This window comes from Arachis hypogaea, chromosome 4 (genome assembly GCF_003086295.3).
Source record: "Arachis hypogaea cultivar Tifrunner chromosome 4, arahy.Tifrunner.gnm2.J5K5, whole genome shotgun sequence".
NCBI classification, from domain to species: domain Eukaryota; kingdom Viridiplantae; phylum Streptophyta; class Magnoliopsida; order Fabales; family Fabaceae; genus Arachis; species Arachis hypogaea.
Window position 1 is genome coordinate 121,082,432 of NC_092039.1, and position 19,660 is coordinate 121,102,091.

General features: G+C 33.5%; 2 protein-coding genes across 5 annotated transcripts; one reads left to right on the top strand and one right to left on the bottom strand.

Annotated features, from left to right (window-relative positions):
- Positions 1–411: 411 nt before the first annotated feature.
- Positions 412–5,212, top strand: LOC112797682 (beta-glucosidase 12). 4 transcript variants are annotated; one of them, XM_025840737.3, is made up of 15 exons: positions 412–673; positions 785–857; positions 1,011–1,075; positions 1,181–1,250; positions 1,323–1,381; positions 1,731–1,806; positions 1,896–1,973; positions 2,054–2,141; positions 2,282–2,537; positions 3,149–3,264; positions 3,380–3,594; positions 3,723–3,754; positions 4,092–4,194; positions 4,688–4,784; positions 4,868–5,212. In XM_025840737.3, exons 1-15 carry the CDS (start codon positions 527–529, stop codon positions 5,052–5,054), a joined length of 1,662 nt encoding a protein of 553 aa, XP_025696522.1. In that variant the 5' UTR covers positions 412–526; the 3' UTR covers positions 5,055–5,212. The 4 variants fall into 4 exon arrangements, with proteins under 4 accessions (XP_025696522.1, XP_025696523.1, XP_072092259.1 ...); XM_025840738.3 differs by having other exon boundaries at positions 414–673; positions 760–857; positions 987–1,075; XM_072236158.1 differs by having other exon boundaries at positions 414–673; positions 760–857.
- Positions 5,213–8,934: 3,722 nt separating this feature from the next.
- On the bottom strand, positions 8,935–9,591 carry LOC140184253 (uncharacterized). Its single transcript, XM_072234569.1, has one exon. The coding sequence runs from the start codon at positions 9,589–9,591 to the stop codon at positions 8,935–8,937; it is 657 nt and encodes a 218-aa protein (XP_072090670.1).
- Positions 9,592–19,660: the final 10,069 nt, after the last annotated feature.

Sequence of the window (19,660 nt, forward strand, 5' to 3'; positions counted from 1 at the left end):
TTTATTTAAGAGATAAAATTAAAAAGTATTATATAATATTAAAATAAAGAATATTAATTAATAGATAGATATTTTTTATTTATTATAACTAATTTTTAAAAACAAAATAAGATACTAATAATTTTATTTATATTTAGAGAACTGAGATTTAGTTTGATTAACTAGTTGATTATGTTTTAAAATTATATTATTATTGTTCATTAATTTTTATTGAGTTAATTTATTTACTTATTTTTAATTTTAATATTAAATAAAATTTAACAAAATAAATATTGTTACATGTTAAATTTAATAAAAAACAAATTTTAACATGAATCTCAAAATAAAATTTTATAAATTTTTATAAAAACAAAAATATAATTATATTAAAACAAATATATTGATTTATATAATATTATTCCTTTTTTTTTTAACTTAGTGGGGGCAAATGCCCCCTCCACCTTGAACCTGGGTCCGTGTCGCATTATTAAACAGAAAGCAGAAGCGTATTAAATATTTTGTTAAAATTGAAAAGCAAATAGTGGAAATGAATTCACTTATGTTCATCAATTCCAAGCACTACCTTGTACATACTATGTATCTGTATATACTAATTCTACTACTTCACTATTCATCATATGCTTCCATTCACATCAATCCAAGTAACTCTGACTCATCTTCTAACAACTTTCAGGTTTACATTTAATAAGTTTACCTTTCACCTTTATTTATATATGTTATTTGAATATGGATTTCAAATTTTCAATTAAGGCCTTTCAGATTTTGTGATTCTTATAATTCACAGTGTGACCAAGCTTCAGCAAATGATGGAGGATATCCAAGTGTTTGGAACACCCTTGTTGGTGAGGAATATCCAAGTAAGGGGGAAGGTCTTTTTAGACTTTTAACACTATTGAAAGCAATTTTGGTCAATACTTTGAAATTTCATCAATGATTAGCATTATTGGCGTTTTTTTATTATTATTATTGTAACTTAAATATGTCAGGTTTTCCTATGTACTATGGCACAGCCTCTGTTAAAAGAAGTAGCTTCCCCACTGATTTCATATTTGGCACAGCATCCTCTTCATATCAGGTTTAAGTTCTCCTATGATTATGTTAATCCACCTTCTTAATTAGCATGTCCATTATTTAATTAAAATTAATCTAATATGCAACCTTGGTGTATGGTTATGTAAAGTATGAGGGTGCAGTGAATGAAGGTGGCCGAAGTCCAAGTATATGGGACACTTACACTGAGAAATATCCAGGTACATTAACACTTCTCTTTCCATTGAAGTTAGCAAAAAACCAATTTTTTTTAATTTTTATTTGGGTGGCAGAAAGAATAAAAGATCATAGTAATGGTGCGATTGCTGTTGATTCATACCATCTTTTCAAGGTACATATTGTTGCCTTTAGTTTGACCTTAAGCAATGTTGTAAATTGAATTTGCAAACGAGAGAACTATTAGATGAATCGACATGTTTAACTAAACTGCTTAATATCACACTTGTTTGCATATTGTGATTCTCGGTATTGTGATGTGAAAACTTTGTTTGCAACTTGAAAATTAGTATGTTGTGTTGTGTTGTAGCCTATTGTGATTAATTTACTTAATTAAGGGTAATACTATAATTGTGGAATTGGTGATGTGAAAACCTTAATTTAAAACCATGACTTAAATGGACATTGTGTTCTATATCTATCTTTCACTTTAGTTAGTTACTAAGCATATGTTTTCTTAATAGGAAGATGTGAATATAATGAAGGACATAGGATTCAATGCATATAGGTTCTCAATCTCATGGAGCAGGATACTTCCGGGTAAGAAAATTATATGCTTGAACTCTTGTAGTCCTAGTCTTATGATTAGCAAGAAATTTAGTGCTTGCTAATTGTACTGTGATCATTAGGTGGAAACTTAGCTGGAGGAATAAATAAAGAAGGCATCCAATATTACAACAACCTCATTAATGAGCTTCTTTCAAATGGTTTGAAATTCATAATCCCCTCTGTTTTCCATTGAAATTCATCAAATTTTATGTTAAGACTTTAGTGGCTTTTGTGACAGGAATACAGCCCTTTGTAACTATTTTCCATTGGGATTTGCCTCAGAGCCTTGAAGATGCATATGGTGGCTTTTTGAGTCCACACATTGTGTAAGGATATGCTTACCTAACCCAGAAAAACCATTAAGCTAAATTACCCTGTTCATAAAGATTGATGTAGATATGTAGCAAAGTAAATTATAATAATGTTAAGTGAATAATGATAATGGTTAATCATATCTTAATCTTAGGGATGATTTTAAGGACTATGCAGAGGTGTGCTTTAAGGAATTTGGGGACAGAGTGAAACACTGGATCACATTGAATGGGCCATCCATTTTATCTCTATTAGGCTATGCTCATATTTTGAAAGCCCCAGGAAGATGCTCAAGCTGGTTGCCCTTCAATTGCTCCGGTGGAGATTCCGCCACTGAGCCTTACCTTGTGGCTCACCACCAGATTCTTGCCCATGCTGCTGCTGTCAAACTTTATAGGGAAAAATACCAAGTAAATTCTTTCCTTCAACAATTTCTCATAAATCTATTAGCCAAGATCATGTTACATCATTGCAACTATCAGCAATTATTATGCTACTGTATAACTTTTTATTCATTAGCATAATTAAGTTCTTACAAAATTCGTTATTGATTTTTTAAGTTCATACTTTATATGTAGTCTAACTAACTATCTCTTAAATCTTATAGTAAACTATATCAACTTTTCTTGAAGTTAGATTTATTAAGGTATCAAGTGTTATAGAAATTAAACCAGGGAAATTAGTATATGCTTTTTGGAAATGAAGGAGTGTAGTGTGTAATATTATTTAATTTCAAAAAAATTAGTATGATTTACCTAAAGTTGTAGATTAATCTAAAACCGTTCTGCCATACTTTTTAGAAACATGATTATACAGGCATGTTTAACATGAATATGAAATCTGAACCTTTTTAATATGATTTTATTCTTTACAAAAACATCAGAGCTTCTTTCATAAACTGGTTTTAGGAATGTTAAGTATATTAAGTTAGTTCTAAAGCCTCATACATGTAAGGCATCTAGTTTGTGTAATATCCTACTTTGTGAACTAATTTATACTTAAATGTGATCATTTCTATCAGAAATCTCAAAAGGGTCAAATTGGGATTGCTCACAGCATTGACTGGGCTATACCTATATCCCATTCTGCTGCTGCCATTGATGCAACATCAAGAGCACTGGCTTTCAGGATAGGATGGTAATTTGCGCTATTTTATTTTTTCACACATAGTAAAATTGTTTACCTATGACTACCAATGTCAAATTAATTAAATTGACTAACATTGTTGTCACAATTTCTATTGTTCTTTAAGGTTCATGGAACCAATAACTTATGGTTCATACCCTGTTGAAATGGTTAACTATTTGGGAGATAGATTGCCAAGATTTTCTCAAGAGCAATCTAAAATGGTCCAAAATTCATTTGATTTTATTGGTATCAATTATTATACCACATCTTATGTGACGGATGCTGAATGTCAAGTTGAAAATCAAACAGCCTTCACAGACTCTTGCACAGAGTTAACAAGTAAGCTAATTAGATAGATTTAATCAAGCTTATAAAATGTTTTTCTTTTCTTTTTTTCTATCTAATTTTTGAAACTTTTATCTTTCTGATTCTACTACCTCCAATGACATTTGAAAATGTTGCATCAGATGAGCGAAATGGGATTCCTATTGGTCCAAAGGTATGCACTAACAATTAAGATCATTTAATGTCACTGAATTCTTGATGTAAAATTATGCTAAGATCTATATTATTAAGATTGTTTAGAGTATGGAATATCACGTTTTACTTGGTGCATCATAGCATTGTCCTTCAAACACATACAACTTGGGATAGTTGGTTCATATTCATTTTATTTTAAGCTTTTATTATGTCCATGAAAATTGATTTGATGGTTTTAACTTAATCAACTAATAAGCTTTTATTTTATTTGATGTTTCCCATTTCCTGAACATTATTGTCTACAAATAGTTAACTATTTAGAAGAGCATACTAACATGGATAATTTTATTTTGCAGGGTGCCTCAAATTGGATCTACCTATACCCACAAGGAATTGAGGAACTACTAATATACATGAACAACAAGTACAACAATCCAATTATATACATAACCGAGAATGGTATATAAATTATTATTATTAGGTTTAATTATCCTATCTGTCTTTACCGTTTCACTAAATTTTTAATTAGGTTTTTATACTTTTTTTTCTTTTCAATTGAGTCCCTACACTGCTTCTAATTTTGTAATTAGATCCTTCCTAATATAAAAATTGTTAGAGTTAACTGAGTATTTTTTCATAAATTGAAAATATCTATAATTAAGAACTTAATTAAATCTTTGATCACGTATTTTTTTAAAAAAATATTCTATTAATTTTAGTATTCTTGATATGAAAATGATCTAATTACAAAATTAAAAACAATGCAAAAACATAATTGAAAAGAAAAAAAAAGTATAAAGACCTAATTGTAAATTTGATGAAATTATAAGGACAAATAGAGTAATTAAACCTTATTATTATTATTATTATTATTATTATTATTATTATTATTATTATTATTATTATTAAATAACATTTATGCTCTTATACTTCAACTTATTTTAATTTGAAGGATATCCTGAGGCTAACGATGGAAAAATGTCACTTGAAGACAGAGAAAGAATAGATTGCCATATTCAGCATCTTTACTACATTCGCAGTGCTATGAGGTATGTATCATTAAGATTTGCAAATTGCTAAGGTGAAGGGCTACTTTGCAAATTAACTGTTTTTTTTTTTTTTAATTTTGTAGGAATAATGATGTTAAGGTGAAGGGCTACTTTGCATGGTCATTGTTGGACAATTTTGAATGGGCAGATGGATACACTGTTCGATTTGGACTCGTTTATGTTGATTATAAGAATCATTTAAAAAGATATGCAAAATCTTCAGCCAAATGGTTTAAGAATTTTCTCCATAAACAAGTAGAATCCCTCTGAAGTCTGAACAGCAACCAACAGACACATGCCTGTCCTCACTAATTTACTATTTCTTTTTTTTAAGTTGAGATGGTTAGACTAATTAAAAAGAAATATCTCTTCTTTTGCATATAAATGAATTACATATAATTTTACACATATAATTTTTTAGCACTTTATTTTGGGTGTAAGTTTATTTTATTTTAATTATTTGAATTTAATTCTTGTATACCATCCGTTGAAAAAAAACTTTATACAAATAATCAATCGTATTTAAAAGGAGTTAAATCAAGAATACCTAATAATTTTACGCATTATTCACCTTTATTGTAATAAATGATTTATACAATAGATTTTCTATCTTTTATCTCGTAAAGTAAAACTAGCTGGGATAAAAAATAGAAGAATAACACAATTATATATTCTTATTATTCAATCTCCAATAAGGTGTGAATTTTCATCACAAATCATGATAAGATTTTTATTATAATCAAACTAATTACAGCTACCAATTCAAAAGAATTCAAACCAAGTTAAACAATAATAACTACCTAAGTTTAAGTCAATTTTACTAAAACTAGTGGATGCAAATCAAATATACTAAACCAATGAATTTCAAACCAAGTATGCCTAATTATTTAACACAAATCAATCATAACAAATTTCTAAACGTTGACCCAATTTAGGAAAGGAAGACTATATGAATTCAAACTAAGTTTATATCTCCAAAAATTGAATTACACTGAATAATGGCTTAATTTAATAATTTTTTCATCTTAACTCTCTTATCTTTTCAATTCATGGCTTTTTTATTCTTTCTTGATCATTTTAATAACATTTTTCTATTACAAAAGGAGATAGACTAAAAAACAAAATAATTCTATGAAAAGCTAAAAAATCCTAAAGATTCGTTTCTAATTAAAGAAAATAAAAGATATTTCTTTGTAAGCATGAGGTGGGAAAAGAAAAAAGCGTCCGAGAAAAGGCACGTTAATAATGATGAATATATATACTCTCTTTTATTACCTTTTAATTTTGGAAAATGCAAACTATATATAGATGAATACCAATCTTCAAAATTAAAATTCTTTGTTGTAGATTATGTTTTAATTTGCTCATTATGATGGCTACCCTCTATGGCTTTATCCACGTTGATTGTCCTTGTTCCATATGATGATTGTGTCAAGTAAGTGTCTTGTTGTGACGTTGTCTTTTGTTTTTTTATCATTAGTAGTGTATGAACCCGTGCTCACCACAAAAAATTTATAAATAAAAAAAATTTATATATTTAGATATTTAAAAAAATATAAAATAATTATTATGTTAAAAAATTTATAAAATTATTATTAAAATCAAAGTTTAATTTAAAAATAATGAATAATAATTATTTTATACTTTTTTTAAGTAAAATAATTATATAATATATATTAATACAGAATTTAAAAATAAAATTAAAATATTTATATTAGAATCTTATTATTTCAAAGATTTTTCTATAAACAACATTGATAGTTAAATTTGCAGACATTCCTACGTGATTCATAAGTAAAACTTTTAAACCTCTTTTACTCTTAACTCTTAAAAGTGCCACATATAGTTAGCCATGTATAAAAACTGGTTTGGGCAAGTACAATCCAACATGAGATCAAGTTTGTCCCTGAGACTTATTAATTGACATGGCAAACGATACTATTATGAGAAAATGTCTTTGTTGGAATCTAACTGGGACGGTTTCATTTGTTGGTACCATATTCATTCTTGGAATCAAAGTAATATAACCAATATTGTTACCCGTTAAAACTTCACATTCTATGACATGATTTCTAAGTTTCCTAACTTGTAGCCTTGTACCATTACAAAGACCACTGAATTGGTCAATTCCTCAGTAACATCACCGGAACACCAATCTTGAGTATTAATTTATGTGGAGTCAAATCACAGCAATTTATGCTATTCAGTAATTCAAGACTATAGAGATCTAGTTGACTCTCCATATTTCCTTCATCCATACAAATCGAATCCGAACTAAGATATAATTTTTTTTCTCCAAGAATGATAGCCATCATATGGTTGTTGACCTCTTCAATGATGTCCAGTGTGGGAGCCAGTATAGTTCTTGCTTTGAAAAAATCCTTTCAGGACATGTTATCCAAAATATTTGGATAAGAGAAATGAAACAACTTATCAAATGCCTGGTTCGAAGAATGAATAACAATATCTCCTGAAAGACATATCTCAGATTCACCATCCATATTGTCACATATTAGACCATCATAAACTTTCAATAAGCACTCACCAAATTGCTCTGTCTCATCTTGATCTGAAATAGTCGTTCCTATAGAGAGTCTCATATTTTTTGTTAGTTTAAGCACCTGACAAAACTTCTAAATGTAAGACTAATTTGTCCCGATCCTCGTGAAATGATAGAAAGAATTTGTTTAAGTCTCCACCTAGTACAATCACTTTTCCTCCAAAGAGAAAATCTTTGTTATATGTTGGAAAAAACCTCATGATATCACCTAAACATTTATTAAGCGCTTTATAGCAGTACCTACTAACCATTGGAGCCTCATCCCAAATTATAAGTTTGGCTTTCAACAGCAGCATTACTTGAGGGGAACTAGGTTTGATGTTACATACAAAATCCTTAGTTATATTCAGTGGCATTTTGAACTTTGAGTGTGCCGTTCTTCCATTAGGAAGAAGTAAAGATGCAATACCACTTGAAGCAATATTTAACACAATATCACCCCTTGAGCAAATCTTAGCAGACATAAGGTTCTAGAAAAATATTTTTTCAGTACCCCTATGACCATACACAAAGAAAAAACTCCTTCATCATAATACACAGCTGTAACAATTTCATCATAATATTTATGCTTAGGTGTTGTGATGGCTAACATGTCTAAGGCATTTTTCTTTAAATCATCCCTGTTAAAGTTTAGCTCTTCCCTGATAACCCTTTCGATTAACAAAGAACTATCAACTTCAGTTGCTAAAGGCATAGGAGGATAGTCTTTCAAGGTTTTACCATAGGAATGTAAGATTTTTCTATATCCATTAAGCACAACTAATTAATCTCATCATCTGACATGGTTAACTCTGCATATTATACGATACTGTGAAAATTCAACCAAACTAAAAATGATCAATAATAAAGAACTTTTATAATTGAAATTATAAAAACTTACCCCTCATGTTCATCACGGTTTTCTATCGATAGAAAATATCATTTGAGAGTTCATACCAACATCTATCCCAGACATGTTCTAGTCTTGAGATATTGTTGGATGTTAATAGAATGACAAATAACCTTCTAACATATGATCCTGAGACCCACGAGCATGCTTTCTTAATTGCATCCATGAATTCTCTATCATCTTGCAAGAGTCCAAGGACGAAGCATGCATCTATATACGTAGCATAAATTGTTCCTCCTATTATTCTTATATCTCAAAAATTCATACATCCTCTTTAAGTATTCAAGAGAAGTCGTTGGTAATATTCTTCGGTATTTGCTGCAAAAAACTTGGTTAAAATTCCACTTTTAAATTGCTAAATGAATTAGGCTATGCGATTTCAATTATTATGTAGCTACACATCCGTATAAGATTAATTTTTCTAAAGAATATAGGACAATTCTAAAATTGTATAATCTACAAATTATAACTGCAAAAAGTTATTTGAATATTTATTTTCTAGAATAGATAAATAGAATAAAATAGATGTGGGGTATATGCTGTTAAGATTTTAAATTTAAATCATCAAATAAATAAGATCAAAATTGAATATAAACACGTCATTACCTACAAATACATGAGTCAACCTTCCAATTGTGAAGCCTTGCTTTCAAGGAAACCACTTTAAAGCATCGTCCTTCCAAACAAACTTGGTTAGAAACTCAGCATAAGTCAGACTTCGAGCATAGGAATATGACATGTTTGCCGCCATCCATCCCAAAAACATAGACTTGAGATATTGCTCTTTCGACGATATCATTCACATGAGAAGTTTCACTATAAACCACATGTTGCTCATCCTCCAAATGGAATAGAAGTCTAATCACAAATGGTTCTTTCTTTTGGATTTCATATCCAAATAAACCAGACTGCCTCACATGCCGAAATGTACCTATACAATCGTAGTAATTCTTAATTTCGTCAACAACTTGTGTGGCTTCTAACGAATCACCAGTGTTGTATAGGGTAGTTGTTACATGGTCATTGTCCTTGTGTACATACTTAAACAAATACTTAATAGAACTTGTTTGGCATGTGTATTCCACATTTATGTGGCACCCAAACTTGAGCAACAATTCTGGATTATAAGGAACAATGAACTTATTGTCTAGTACACATTCCATTTTCTTCACTGTTCGACCGTTATCAGTATGCCTATATTTAGAAAATCTGACTTTATCAATGAGTGTTTGCTGTCTAAACTCTTTGAGATAAAACTTTGAACATGATCCATTCTTTATGCAAGGTGAATTCTTATTGTACAGACCACATGGATCATGTACCATGTAATTTTGAACAGTTCCATGTAGATTTGGCATTTCATTTTAATCAGAAATCTCAGTTGTTATATGTTTGTCTATGTCATCTGGTGTTTGTAGCTTGAACTCGTTACTCATGAATAAAAGGATATGTGCATGCGGAAGTCCTCTCTTTTGAAACTCTATAGTGCAAACATATAAAAATTGAAAAGACAAATGAGCAAAATATTATAACATAAGATTTAAGGTGTTGCATAAATACAGACTTACATCCTAAAATTTTGCCAAAGATTTTTTCCTCTTTTAGGTCATCAATCAAACCATCAAGTTTGATCTTGAAAACTCGACACAACATATCAGGGCGATCTTCTGCCTTTAATTCAATGGGAGTCACTTCTCTTTTTATCTCATCCTATTCAGGGTTACAGGTCATAGTGATAAAACAGTTAGGGTATCCTGCATATCTGCAAATTACAAATACATCTTTACAGTTATTCATCATGTACTTAGGTCCATCGGTAAAAGTACAGGGAAGAATGATTCTTTTGCCAAGCCTTGTAGCATCTACATTCCCATTTATAAGACTTTTATGTAGACATTTGTAATTGTCAACCCTCAAGTGTTTGTTTACACCTAAAAGATTTTAACCTCTCTGATTTCACCATTGTGTAGGCATCTACCAGAAACTGTTGGAATAATTTTTTTGATCTTAGAATTAACGGAGATTCACCCATCATTTTCTGTACGTAGTTGAAAAGCAAATAATTGTCGCAAAGTGATTGTTTTGTTTTTCTTTGTGGGCCTAGCGGAGATAGAATCTGATGTTGCAATACCTAAACAAAATTCATCCTCCCCATACAAAAACAACAATAGATATTGCAAGGCTAAATAAGATGGGTGAAAAACATCAATCTGTTGAAGCTTTCTAGTTTGACTCTTTATAATAATATCTCTATCTTTGCTTAGTTGTTCGACATCGCCAACAATTAATGCAGCCACTTTAGATGCAAATGGCAAGTTGTATGTCCTGCCATCTGTAGTCCTTTTACTAATCAACTTAAACTTTATGTTTGTGCAATTTTTCTGTTGGTACCTATCTCTCACATAGCGAAAACTCTTTGCCAAACTATTATATTTGTGTAGCATGTTTCTTAATATTGCCACAATTTTCTTATCCCGCTCATTTATAACTTCATTGGAACTGCAAAAAAAAATAAATTTTATGTTATTTTCTCTCACATATAAAAAATAACTAAAATGTTTGATTGGTTGCATGAAAATTACCGAAGTGTGCCTATCCGATTATCAATCTTATTTTCTGTGTTATAGATATATAGCTAGGCAATAGTTGGTCGCAGACTATCCGGAGGAAGTAAGCTACCAATGCTATGGTAGTTTTGACCCGAGGCTTAAAAATTGGAGGAGCAATCCCATTGTTTACCCCACGGTCAATTTTTCCAGTCATTGATGTAAAACAAAGCATTGAATTAAATGCCCTTATATTTTTTAGGAAATGAATACTTCTTTGATCTCCTCTAGTATGAAGTTGAATGAGCTCATCAGGAGGCACAGAAAGTAGAGAAAACTCGATCTTTCCTTCCATACAACATAATAAAAACTTTGATTGGGGCGACTATTTGAATTTAGCAAGCCTTTCTTTAGACCACATCCATGCTTTACAGTGTTGACATTGATAAATAGGATTTTCTATATCCCACACATTTTTTGAATGAACTCCCTTTAGATACTCAGTTGTCATACCGTTGCAATTTAGTCCATGATGTACACAAAGATGCAAATAAACATACAGATAAAATTTTTACATACCGTCTAAAGTTTCTGAGGATGGTATAAAATTATCTTATATATTCACATCCGACATTAAATCATCATAACCATTCAAATGGTTAATAGCAGAAATCACATACATTTAACTCTTTCACCATCTCAGTACAGGTTCGTCCGAATAGAGTTGCGGTCTCCTTATCAAACACAACAAAAGTTGTTGTAGCAGTACCATTTAAAACCAATAAATTCAACTTATACCACCTTTTTTTATTCAAAAACATCAACTAACACTTGGCCTGTCACCCTTTAGTTACAATAAAATTATAAAAATTATATTCAACACAATTTAAATGCTCAAACATAATTTTTTTAGACTTATCAGTTTTCTAGATTTTAGTCTAGTAGAGGAGACTTTGGTATAAAATTGTTGTAGGTATATGAATTTTTTCTATGCACTCTATCTCATTTTGACAATTTTTCTTTGTGGATAGACAATATTTCCATCAATTAAAGGAGTTTTTATTTTTAATAAATTGTTCTCTTATTGTCTACTAATTATTGGTATTAAACTAGATATTGCTAAATAAATTAGAAAAAGACATAATCAATTACATAACTATATTACTTTTTTATGAAAAGATTGCACAAATAAGTCCAATTAGAGTTGTACCTATTAAAAACATTATTCACGTCCTTATTACAGCCATCACAGAAGTATGTATCCCCATTAGCTTCTGCCTTCACGCTGCAAACACAAGATTTATACCACCAACTTAGAACATGTTCAACATTAAGAACAGTGGCCAGAATAACATAGAATCCAACCTACATAGGAACAGTTTGAAAGTAAAAAAATAAACAATGAACCAAACATAAAAAAGTAATTTTCTATAAGGCACTCACATCCGCAGCCGCACGTAACTCCTTTATTGTCTTCCTCTCAGTGAAATATAAAACTTCATCTTTATTAACATACGCCAGTTTGCCAGAAAGCACAGACAGGTACTGCGAGATCTCTCTATATACACGCTACTTATCAATCACAACACCATAAAAATACAGTCAATATGCACAACCATAAATAATTCACAATATTTGTACAATACCTTTTTCGAAGCATCACAGCCTCAGGAACATCTGGATTTATCAAGAGCCTGGTACCATACATAATGTTCTGTAAAATATTGGTATCTATGTACAATAATCATTGCTTAAATGAGTTGTATAATTATACATGACAGAAAAATTATCAAATGGAAAGTAACAAAAAATGTCATTAGATTTAAAAAAATATATAATCTACTATGAACCTAATTAATTAATAAATTTTTTTATTTTAGCAATGAGCTATACAAAAAATATTTATTACAAATATAAAATAATAAAAAGTATTATATAATAACAAAAATATAGCTTGAAATTATATATTGATTAATTAATCGTTGAATAACATAAAATTTACAATAAAAAAAACTGGTGATATTATTTATTCACGTGTATATAATAATATTTTTTTATTACTTCAAATTTTAATTTCTAAAATGCCAGCCATTTGTCGGACTTATTGTTATTGTTTTCTATAATTTCACTTGTAATTCCACATGTTCAAAAGTATTAAAACATAAAATACAGTACTTATAATTTTGCTTCCACGACATGTAGTATCACACTCTAAAATTTAAAAATAAAAATTTAAAAGCATATACGCCATTCTCCATTGCTGGCGTATATGCTTGCTTGCTTGCTGGGAGAGAGAAGATCCAAAAAGATTAAAAGAGGACTTTGGGTGCGGGTTGAAATTAATTGTATGAGATCCGAATAGGTTTTCTATCTGTCCAACTTGGAATCGGGATTAGTCTCCATAGGCCCATATTTTGTTAAGATGCAATGGAGGCAAGCAAATCAACATGGTGTGAGCCCTACTTTTTTATTCTCTTTTTATCATAATTCACAAGTTCTATGCTTTGTTTGATTATTGTATAAATCATGGATCTACATTGGGCCATCTAGAAAATTAATTTATTTTGCTTACTTTTAGAATGAGTTTAATTAATAATTTGTTATATAAAATTATTTTATATTTTTAATAAATCAAATCTAATGATATTAGTTAATAATACATAGAATAATTACGTTTAAAATAAAGAAAGTTTTGCCTTATATTACTTTTGCTTACGGAAATATAAAACTTAAAATTTAACAATCCACAAAATATAAAAGGTTAAGGAAATAAGGTCATTTATAAATTATCTTTAATTTATATATAATATAATTAAATTTAATAAATTCAATTAGAATAAACAACAAATTATTTATTTTATTTCAGACTTTATAAATGAATAAACTAATTAACTAATATAAATAATTACAATTAATGTAGTAAAATTAATCAAGTATTATATACTATAATAAATTACATTGATATTTAAATATCTAATCAAATCAATTAGTTGGTATAATTAAATCATATCAAAACACTTAAAAATACACCGTTCTTAATTAAATAATATCTATATTATATAAATCACATTTAAATTTATTTTTCCGTGCATATATAATTTAAAGTAATTTACAATTTATTTGATTGAATATTATAATATAAAATAATTTATAAATTAACATTAATTCATATATAATATATAATTAAATTTAATGAATTTAATTAGAATAAACAATAAATTATTTATTTTATTTTAAACTTCATAAAGGAAAAAATCAATTCACTAATATAACGATTATAATTAATGTAGTGTAATTAATTAAGTAATATAAATTATAATAAATTATATTGATATTTATATATTTAATCAAATCAATTAGGTGAAATAATTAAGTCATTGTAATAAATTGTATTAAATGAATTAAAATAATTAATTTGAGAAACACTTTTCAGAATATGCCACATCAGTTCCATCATTAAATATAGACATCCAATTTTCATATAATAGAATAGATTCGATCATTAATATAAAGAATGTTATCATTCTTTTCCTTTCTTGGCTCTGAATTAGCATAAGCCTAGCACTCTCATTCAACGTTACTTAATTAGGTTTTCATCATGAGCTTTTATATTCTGATTTTTTTACATACGTCATTAACATACAGATCAAAGTATCAAACTGTACTAATCATTTGGGTTATTTATTCAAAGCCGAACTGATATTTGTCATCATAATATATTGTTAATTTATCTAAATACATAAATTTAATTAAATGATCATGTAAAATTATTTATATTATTAATTGTTCGTACCCTGGCCCAATGTTAAAGGCTCAGGTCCAAATAAAAGGCCTAATCTGAAGGATTAAGCCTAGCTAAGTACCGACCTTCACGTAAGAAATCGGTATCAACTACGACTTGTTCTAAAGAAGTCGGACATGAGATTAGCTGGCAGATAAACACTCATTTAAATGAGTAACCGCCCCTAAAATTTCTCTAACCGCTTCATAAAGCCATATCTTAACCTCCCCAAGATAATGGGGGCGGTTAACACCCTAAAGATACGGCACTACTTCAACGGTGGTTATTGGCTCACCACTATAAATACACTGACACCTCTCAGGTATCTCTAAGTCCAATACTCTCTAGGCCTGCTCACACTCTTGCTAACTTAGGCATCGGAGTGTCTTTGCAGGTACCACCCCCTCTCCTCGTACGAACAAGTCGGACGGAGCCTCCCGAGCTGCAGATCTATTCGGAGCCCTCCTCCTTCATACATTTGGACCGGCCAACGCCATCCATTCAGTCCATCTCCGGTTACCCACCGTAACATTGGCGCCGTTGCCGGGGACCCGAGAGATCATCCCTTGATGGCGGACAGATCCCACGAAGAAGGCCATGTCGAAACAGATTCCGAACAAGAGAATCTGGACATAAATAATAATGATACGGATCTAGCCCTACACCAGGAAGTTAATAATCAACATAGAGAAGGCACCTCCGGAGTGAAGAACCCGAAGGTAAATTCCTCAGATGAGCGCGAATCAGAAAAAGGCGGACCATCCCACATGGCTGAACTAATGGGATTAGTCCACAGCCGCCTGGAACAATTGGAGCAAGAGCGGGAGAAGCAAAAGGAAACTGAAAAGTACCTTAAAGAGGAGATGGAGCGGCGAAAAGAGTTAGAAAGAAAACTCTTACAGCTAGAATCTTCCCTCAAGAGTCACAACTCCCGCGACGAACAAGAAGAACAACTCTCGGGTGGAGAAGATCCTTTCAGCGAGGACATAATGAGGGCAAAAGTTCCGAGAAACTTCAAAAGCCCTGATATGGACCTCTATGATGGAACCACGGATCCAAAGCATCATCTAAGCAATTTCAAAAGTCGGATGTATCTAGCCGATGCCTCCGACGCTACTCGATGCAAAGCTTTCCCGACCACTTTATCAAAAGCGGCGATGAAGTGGTTCGATAGCCTTCCCCCGAGATCAATCACTAGCTTTGAAGACCTCTCAAGGAAGTTTTTGATGAGGTTCTCAATTCAAAAAGACAAGGTAAAACATGCACCGAGCCTCCTGGGAATAAAACAGGAGGTCAGAGAGTCTTTACGAGCCTATATGGAAAGGTTCAACAAAGCATGTTTGGAGATCCAAGACCTGCCCACAGAGGCAGTCATAATGGGGCTAGTCAATGGGCTCAGAGAAGGTCCCTTCTCACAGTCCATATCTAAAAGGCACCCCGTTTCTCTAAGTGATGTACAAGAAAGGGCTGAAAAGTACATCAATATGGAAGAGAATGCCAAATTAAGGGACCTGAGTTGGCGACCTGGACCCCCTCCCTCAACTAAGGAGAGGGAAAGGGAAGCCAAGAAAAAGGAAGAACTCGGTCTCGAGAGGCCCAGGAAATATCACTCTTATACTCCCCTAAAAACTTCTATAGTGGATGTATACAGAGAGATTTGCCACACTGAAAGGCTGCCACCCCCTAGACCTATTAAAAATAAAAAAGGGGGAAGTCGCGGCGATTATTGCGAGTACCATAAAATATATGGTCACTCCACTAACGACTGTTACGACCTTAAGAATGTGATAGAAAAGCTGGCTAGAGAAGGTCGGCTTGATAGATATCTCATGGAAAGGTCGGACAGTCACGGAAAGAGAAAGCGAGATGATATGGATAGAAGAGATCCACCACCACAGACCCCAGAGAGACATATCCATATGATCTCAGGAGGATTTGCGGGAGGTGGAATCACCAAATCTTCTCGCAAAAGACATCTCAAAAGAGTCTACCAGGTCGGGGAGGAGTCACCCGACCTCCCTACCATCTCATTCACAAAAGAAGATGGCAAGGAATAATCCCCGGGCACGACGATCCCGTGGTGATAACTATGATCCTAGCCAATGCCCATCTCCACAGAACCCTAGTAGACCAAGGAAGCTCGGCGGACATCCTTTTCAAGCCCGCTTTCGACAAGCTAGGGTTGGATGAAAAAGAGTTAAGAGCCTACCCCGATACCCTATATGGATTAGGGGACACGCCAATAAAACCACTGGGATTCTTGCCCCTTCACACCACTTTTGGAAAGGGGGAAAGATCAAGGACTCTGAGTATAGACTTCATAGTCATTGATGAAGGGTCAGCCTATAATGCCTTAATTGGCAGGACCACCCTTAATCGCCTCGGAGCAGTGGTATCCACTCCCCACCTTTGCATGAAATTCCCGACCCCAGCGGGAATAGCAACGGTGAGGGGAGATCAAAAATTGGCAAGAAAGTGCTACAACGAAAGCCTAAATCTGAGAAGAAAGGGCAAAGAAGTCCACACCATAGAGCTCGGTGGCACAAGGGCCAGAGAAGAGCTGCGACCTCAGCCGGGAGGAAAAACCGAGGAGATACAAGTCGGTGGGGAGGAAGGAAAAAACACTTACATAGGAGCCAACCTAGGGGAAACCCTAAAACAAGGGTTGGCTGAACTCCTAAGAGTTAATTCCGACCTCTTCGCATGGAAGGCTTCCGACATGCCCGGGATCGATCCCGAGCTTATGTCCCACAGGCTCTCGGTTTACCCAGGGTCCCGACCTATACAACAAAGAAGACGCAAGCTCGGCACGGAACGAGCCCTAATAGTAGAGGAGCAAGTACAGGCGCTCCTGGAAGCCGGCTTTATTAGAGAGGTCAAGTACCCAACATGGCTAGCCAATGTAGTGCTAGTCAAAAAACAGAATGGTAAATGGAGAATGTGCGTCGACTATACCGACTTAAATAAGGCATGTCCTAAGGACCCTTATCCCTTACCAAGTATTGATACCCTAGTGGACTCCAGCTCAGGGTACCAATACTTATCATTTATGGACGCTTACTCGGGATATAACCAAATCCCGATGTACGAACCCGACCAGGAGAAAACATCATTCATCACACCCAGAGCCAACTATTGCTATGTGGTCATGCCATTCGGATTAAAGAATGCAGGAGCCACATATCAAAGGTTGATGAATAAAGTGTTTTCTCCCCACCTGGGGAGCTTAATGGAAGTATACGTCGACGACATGCTAGTAAAAACCAAGGATGAAGTCGACCTCTTATCCGACCTCTCACAAGTCTTTGACACCATAAGGTTGCATGGGATGAGACTAAATCCCGCAAAGTGCGCCTTCGCGGTTGAAGCAGGAAAATTTCTAGGATTCATGCTAACACAAAGAGGGATTGAGGCCAATCCCGATAAATGTAGAGCTATCCTAGAAATGAAAAGCCCGACTTGTTTGAGAGAGGTCCAGAAGCTCAATGGCCGACTTGCAGCCCTCTCCAGATTTTTGGCAGGATCGGCAATAAAATCCCTTCCACTATTTTCCTTATTAAAGAAGGGATGCCCATTCGAATGGACTCCGGAATGCGAGGAGGCATTCCAAGAGTTCAAAAAGTTTTTAAGCCAACCTCTTATCCTAACCCGACCAGCACCAGGACAAGACCTCGTCCTATACTTATCCGTAGCAAACAAGGCTGTCTCGGTAGCCTTGATAAAGGAAGACGAGGTCGGACAACACCCGGTCTACTTCATCAGTAAGGTCCTGCAAGGCCCTGAACTAAGGTACCACAAACTAGAAAAGTTTGCCTACTCCTTAGTGATAGCCTCACGAAGGCTACGACCTTACTTTCAAGCACACACAATCAGAGTCCGTACGAACCAACCCATGAAGCAAATCCTCCAAAAGACGGATGTTGCAGGAAGAATGGTTCAATGGGCGATAGAGCTCTCCGAGTTCGATTTGAGATACGAAACTCGGACGGCAATTAAAGCCCAATGCCTCGCCGACTTCGTTGCAGAATATGCAGGAGATCAAGAGGACAAACCGACTACATGGGAACTCTATGTAGACGGATCCTCCAACAAAACAGGAAGCGGTGCAGGCATAATATTAGTTGATGAAAGAGGAACCCAGATAGAGGTTTCCTTGAAATTTGAATTTCCGGCTTCAAATAATCAGGCAGAATATGAAGCCTTGATAGCCGGACTAAAATTGGCAGAAGAAGTCGGTGCTACAAAAGTGATGATATACAGCGACTCACAAGTGGTGACCTCCCAAATAAGTGGAGAATATCAGGCAAAGGATCCTAATATGAAGAGGTATTTGGAAAAAACTTTGGAACACCTTGGGCGCTTTGTAGAAACCGAGATCAAACACATAACTCGGGACCTAAACAGCAGAGCGGATGCCCTATCCAAGTTAGCAAGTACCAAACCAGGAGGAAACAACAGAAGCCTGATACAGGAAACCCTCCAAGAGCCCTCGGTAGCAAAAACAGAAGACAAAAAAGAAGCACTTGAGGTAGTCGGTTTAAACCTCGGATGGATGAATCCCTTAGTCGAATACCTGAAATTCGACATCCTCCCTAAGGAGGAGAGAGAAGCTAAAAAGATCCGAAGGGAAGCACAACATTACACTTTGGTAAGAAATGTCCTCTACAGAAGAGGGATATCAACACCATTGTTAAAGTGCGTACCGACCTCAAAAACCACCGAGGTATTGGAGGAAGTACATAGCGGGATCTGCGGAAATCATCTCGGAGCAAGATCACTAGCCAGAAAAGTAATCCGAGCTGGATTCTACTGGCCGACCTTACAAAAAGATGCCACAGAATTTGTGAAAAAGTGTCAATCGTGCCAGATGCATGCAAATTTCTACGTGGCTCCCTCAGAAGAGCTAATTAGTATCACTTCTCCGTGGCCTTTTGCAAAATGGGGAATGGATTTGTTAGGTCCTTTTCCCCAAGCGCCAGGACAAGTCAAATACTTGATCGTGGGAATAGATTACTTCACAAAGTGGATAGAAGCAGAACCGTTAGCTACTATCACCGCTCAAAGAAGTCGCAGGTTCCTTTACAAAAATATCATCACAAG

Coding starts and splice junctions, on each gene's coding strand:
- LOC140184253 (XM_072234569.1), bottom strand. CDS start 9,591: ATGCCAAATCTACATGGAACTGTTCAAAATTACATGGTACATGATCCA.
- LOC112797682 (XM_025840736.3), top strand. CDS start 527: ATGAATTCACTTATGTTCATCAATTCCAAGCACTACCTTGTACATACT. Junction 3,265..3,379: donor CTGGCTTTCAGGATAGGATG/GTAATTTGCGCT, acceptor TTGTTCTTTAAG/GTTCATGGAACCAATAACTT. Junction 3,755..4,091: donor GGATTCCTATTGGTCCAAAG/GTATGCACTAAC, acceptor TTTATTTTGCAG/GGTGCCTCAAATTGGATCTA.